This window comes from Frankliniella occidentalis, unplaced genomic scaffold, assembly GCF_000697945.3.
Source record: "Frankliniella occidentalis isolate FOCC.00 unplaced genomic scaffold, Focc_3.1 Scaffold27, whole genome shotgun sequence".
Lineage (NCBI taxonomy): Eukaryota > Metazoa > Arthropoda > Insecta > Thysanoptera > Thripidae > Frankliniella > Frankliniella occidentalis.
Window position 1 is genome coordinate 2,293,235 of NW_026267157.1, and position 5,850 is coordinate 2,299,084.

The following is a 5,850-nucleotide window of genomic DNA, read 5'->3' on the forward strand; positions in this document are numbered from 1 at the left end:
CACCTTTGAGACTTAATTTAAAACGTGCCACTGAGTGTTGTAGCCAGAGCACAACTGTTACTGCAGAAGTCTCACCTTTGAGACTTAATTTAAAAGGTGCCACAGAGCGTTGTAGCCAGAGCACAACTATTACTGCAGAAGTGTCACCTTTAAGACTTAATTTAAAAGATCCCTCTGAGTATTGTAGCCAGAGCACAACTATTACTGCAGAGGTCTCACCTTTGAGACTTAATTTAAAAGGTGCCACAGAGCGTTGTAGCCAGAGCACAACTGTAACTGCAGAAGTCTCGCCATTAAGACTTCATTTTAAAAAAAACACTGAGTGTTTAAGTCAGAAGGTAAACTACTCTCAATTTATTTATTATTTTGGTATGGTCAGTTTTTTCCACCCGTGCTAATGGTGTACATTTTCCTCCAATTAGGACTCTGTGCAGCAAGAATCAGAAGTATTTCTTGAAGATGATATATTTTCACAAAGTGATCTTTCAAAGGAAGCTGATGGGTGTCCTGATTTCATTTCTGAAATTGATTTTATGGAGGAAGTGGATGGGGATAGCAACCCATACTTTCCTGAACAAATAGTTTTCTATGACGATGAATCAGATGTATGTACCAGTTGTTTTAGTACTTGTGGCTACTGTCAAGCTATGTTAATCTAATCATCAGTAATTATCTGTCTTTAGAGGGAATGCAGCCATCTTCAGCCTGAACTTGTTTCTGGTGACGAAACTATTTCGGACCTTGCTCACCATAGCAATACTATTGACAAAGAGGTAAATTGAACACTTTGTAATTGTCCTCTACATTTTCCTGTAATGATTTCTGAACTGCCATATTGTTGACCTGATATTTACAGATTCACGATGAACAGGCACTTATAGATGCTGCTAATACTTTCAACCCCATTGTGCTTACTAGCAAGGATGTTCCAAACTCTGGTTTGCCTTTCAATGAAGTGCACAGGAACACTAGAAAAGACTTGGCCAATTGGCTTAAATTAAGGGGTGTTCCTCAGGGTGGTGTTGGAAAAGATGATTTAGTCAATAGGTAATTAACTATTATTATCCGGATTTAAAATTAAAGTGAGGGCACATTTCTGTATTGTGGTTCATACTTTACAGAGTTCAAGCCTGTATGGATGTAGGAGCGGACAAAATATTAGATCCAAGTGTGGAGGGTGGTAAATGGTATGAAAAAAAGAAAGAAATGATGTCCACGCAGGTAATTATTGAAGTAACAGCTACAGTGTTCCATCTTGGTAGTGTCATTTTTTCTCGCATCTTAATCTTTCATAAAAAATATGTCTCAGGCTGCCTCACTACTACAGAACTCGGCTCTATTTCCTGAAACGGGATGGGACCCTTTTCCAAGTAGAGACATACCTCAGAGTTACAATTTTGGGAGTGTGTATTACTACCTGGTGGAGAGTATGCCCCAATACCAGGACCCCTCTATTATAAATTCTGGAGAGGAGTCTGTCAGTGAGGAGGATGATGAAGAAAATGTGGAAGTTATAGAACTGGGTGACATTTTTGAGGACCTTGATAACAAAGCTGTAATGAGCAGCAAGAAGATCAGGAGAGGGCTGCAGTTCCTCAAAAGTGGTTACGTCAGAGGAATGAAAGATTGTTTACCAGATCGCTTCCATTTCTTCATGGGTCACATAAGAGCTTCAATGGAGAAGAAAGCATATTGGGTAAAGGCAGCCATATCCCAGATTTCTGGTAATATATTGAGATGCGAATGTGAGTGTGTAGCAAGTCAGCTGGGCAGGTGCAGCCATGCCAGTGCATTGCTATTGTTTATTTTGCAGCACAAGTATCTTAATGGCGACAAAGGTGAGACCTCCATTTCTATAATTAACGTCTTTTATTCTTTTCAGTATGTGTGTCTAGGAAAGTGAACTAGAAGAACTATTATTGGTCACGTATTATTTCAAATGAAATCGTATGATAAGTCACCATTATTCTGTCTACCATAATTTTATCATGTCATTTTGCATTTATACATTTCACATTTTTCACTCGTTCTGCACCACCATCCTTCACCTACTTCGTGGTAAGAGAATCATTTGTGGGAGATTGATTATGCACCTAATTACATTTTCTTTAGGTGAAGTAAGTTTCAAGTGTACTCTACTTTGTTGTTTTCCTTCACCATACTTTGTTCATTGTTTCTCTGAACTTTCCTAGGATTTTTCACATTTTCCTGATCCATTTAGGTGTGCCTCATTTTCAGTCTGTTGGCACTTCATTCACATCCATGCTATGTCACTTGCTATGTTAGCGTTCATGTGGCTACTTTTGTAGGTGATCATCATTTGTTCCTCATTGTAGGCGTTCATCATTTGTAAGGTAATTTTTACCTTGTTGTTGTCCTTTGCCCCCTCTCATTTGTTCCCTTGCTGCCATCTTCACAAGCACTAATTACTCATTATTCTGATATTGACAAAACGTTTACTTTCAGAAACTGTTTTTGCTTTGCTTTAAACGTTGTGCATGTAATGTTTGAACTTTTTAGTTTTTTTTTTTTTTTTAGGGAAGAATGTAGTGGGTGGAAATTTGAAAAATTAGTTGGAGATAATGAAAAAATTGGGAATTTGTATAAGTATCATTTTAATTGTTTCCACTGCATGGTAGATTTTTTGTTAAAGTATTTGTGGAGTTAATCACTCATCAATTGTTGAATACATGTATGGCATGCTATTTTACTACCCTATATTATAATTATGACAATAATGAGACTAACTTAAATATTATCTTGCATGAATGTAAATCATATCACAATGTTATCACAGTAGTTTGTACCTGGTCATTGTTATTTAAGTAGTCTGCAACTAACATACAGCAATTGTACAGTTTTTGAAATATATATTTTAAAGAAACATATTTAGTAAGTGCTTTACTCTCTGACACAAATCACCAAATTGTTGTTTATTCATCAGAGGCCTTGCGGGTAAACTTTTTATTTTTAATCCTATTTGAGTTGAAGTTTCTGAAGAAAGCTAAAATGTACACAATGTTGGACCATTGTGCAATCATATTGAGCGGTAGAGTGCCATCCAAAATTTTCCAATCCTTGATGTCGGCAATAGCATGTTCAACATAAATCCTGGCTGCAGCTATAGCCTTTGTGAGAGTTTCTTCTTCTGGCGTAAAGGCTTTGCGGTTTCCAAGAGAAGGAGGCTTGTAGAAATGGCATCCTTTCGCCTGCAGCTCTGCAGTGAGTTCGTAGCCTCTATCTGTCATCACACCATCACCTTTTTCCAGCATATCAATGAGTCCACTCTGTATAATGGTTTCCTTATCCGACATGCTGCCTTCAAACCCATCACTACAGAAGATTGTTGCCCCATGCCTAGAAATGCCAATTGCAAATAGAAAAACATTACGACCTTTGTACGGGGAGTATGTGTTCCCTTGCTGTTCAAAATTTGATGGGGTCTGTGTGTATAAGGACATCCCATCTAAAATAACTCTTAAGTTCTTGAAGGGACGCATGACTTTGGGCGTATTTTTCTTCTGACTAGCAACTGATTGGAACATAGTTTTCTCCATTGACTTGAATGTTAGGTAAATAAGTTGTGTCATCACATAGCATATTTCCAAAGCATAAGATGATTCAATGCCAAAGAGGAATGCAATTTCCTCACCAGGGTACCCTCTTCTGAGCCGAAGGAGGAGCATGAACAATCTATCCTTACTTGAGAGGACTGTCTGAATAGCTTTAGTAGGAGTAGTCTCGCTATACTTCATTTTCAGATGTCTTATAACATCATCACCACCTATCAGATTGAAGAGGGCGTCAAAATCTTCTACACTAAGTCCTGTGAAAAACTTGAACCTGGGATCAGTCTTGCAGGAATCAAATGAAATCATTTGCTTCTTTTTAGGGGTAGGTCCACATATAGGATGAAGGTTTAGTTGAGGATCATGCTTTCGGTCAGGCTTCCTTAATGGTTTACCTTCTCCTGTCTGTGTTGATGCATCACAGTGACTTTTCTAATAATATGAAAAGAAAGAAATATTACAACACAGCATATGCAGGGTAGCGGTAGCAGTCATTAATACATAAGTGCCTCAGATATTCTTACCACTGGAGTTTGCGTTGACATTTGCTTTCTCATTGGCTCGGGATCCACCATGTCCAAGTTAGGGAAACCAATTATCTGTAATAATAAAATGAGAGGTAATGAAAAACTTAGTGTAAAAGTTTGCAAAAGTAATCCGAAAAATAAAAATACTAAAATAATTTGCTCCTTGTAAAATATTTGACTCCAAAATTTACGGTTTACAGATTTAAGTATATACAAACACCATTACATAATTCACAAAAACCATTTTTAATAGAAAAAGAAATAGCAAAAGGTCAAGGGTCAGTGTAAAACAATATCAATTATTGCATTTTATAGTTGTCTTTCCTTTCCCCACAGCTATCACCTGTACTTCCAAGCCTTGCGTGTGGAACCAAGGTTCCCTGAAAAGAAATCCTACTGTAGCTGCTGGTCGGCAATATGACTCCTTCAAACTAGACGTCATCAGAAGGAACAAATTCGACCCGAGACCGACAGAATACAGAAAGGCGCCCACAACAAAAGCGTTGAACGACTTCTTAAGAGCACTCAAGGAGACGAAAGAAACGCCCTGTGCTTTCCAGGGAATACTTCAGAGAACATACGAAGACTTCACATATGATGACACTGACTTAAAGATTTTACAATATCTACGGAGAGAATTATACGAATACTTGCATCAGTTAAACCCTCAACACCACTATGGACCATTTGAGCTGAACGGAACAACTGAACAATTTTCCAGCCCATTGTACAGATTTATCCGTAGCATTACTTGCACATCATCTGTTTGTCACAGGATAGCACATTTCAGGTCAGAAACAGCAAAGAAAAACTTCCTCAAGGACCAGATGTGGAATATGACAACTGGAGAGTCAGAAGGAATGAGATATGGAAAAACATATGAACCAATAGCCCGAAATGAATACCACCAAGAGCAGAAGGAAAAGTACCCCGACATTGAGATTGTGGCAGGAGGCTCAAATCTGAATACTGAATACCCAGGTCTGTCCTGCAGCCATGATGGCTGGGTTAAAATAAATGGGAGGGTCAAGAAAGTTTTAGAGATTAAATGTCCATTTTCCCTTCAAGATGTTGATCCTCACTACTTTGATTCCTACCTTAAGGGTAAAAGACTAAATTCCTTTTATCTTAAAAGAAATGTGAAGGGAGAGATTACACTAAAAGAGAACACCATCTATTATGACCAAGTACAAATGGAGCTGGCCATGACGGGAGTATCAACCTGTGACTTTGTGGTGTGGAGCAAGAAGGGCCTGCTCACCATCCCTATATCCTTCAATCAGTCTGCATGGGATAACTTGCATCCAAAACTCAAAAAATTCCATTGGGAATATATGGCACCAGAATATTTCTCAAGGCGAAGTGCACATGATCTTAATCCTTTGTGCCTCCCATAAGAAAGTAAACTATGGAAGGAGAGCTTGACGTTTACTTCACCTTAAATTCATTTCCTCTTCTTTGTGTCCTTTCAGCAGGCTGGGATGCAAGTTGAGGATCATGCCTCCTTGGATTGGTGTGAGGTTTAAGTTGCCTTACGTTCTGTAAAAAGAAACGTGTGTACATTAAAATTATGTATGCTGACTGTATTACACTTTCTTTTCATGACAAGCCCAGTAGTACTCACAACTTCCTTTTTGGTGTACAATAGTGTCAGCTTTGCTAGCACCAAATATTCAGAGAGTGCAAACTTCCCAGGCCTTATTGTGGAAACCTTTAAAAAAGAAAATTTGTTAATATGGAAAAAGTTACTTTTT

The 5,850-nt window shown here is 38.2% G+C and overlaps 2 protein-coding genes across 2 annotated transcripts in view; both read right to left on the reverse strand.

The window, feature by feature from the left end:
* Nucleotides 1-5,850, reverse strand: part of LOC113209345 (uncharacterized) — a 31,195-nt gene that overhangs the window by 20,464 nt on the left and 4,881 nt on the right. The window lies entirely within an intron of this gene.
* Nucleotides 2,592-5,850, reverse strand: part of LOC113209314 (uncharacterized) — a 13,641-nt gene continuing 10,382 nt past the window's right edge. Inside the window, exons 8-10 of the mRNA XM_052265467.1 lie at nucleotides 5,534-5,635; nucleotides 4,094-4,168; nucleotides 2,592-4,001 (exon numbers count right to left, since the gene is read on the reverse strand). Coding sequence (XP_052121427.1) covers nucleotides 2,934-4,001; nucleotides 4,094-4,168; nucleotides 5,534-5,635 — 1,245 coding nt within the window. The 3' untranslated portion in view covers nucleotides 2,592-2,933. The remainder of the gene's footprint in view (nucleotides 4,002-4,093; nucleotides 4,169-5,533; nucleotides 5,636-5,850) is intronic.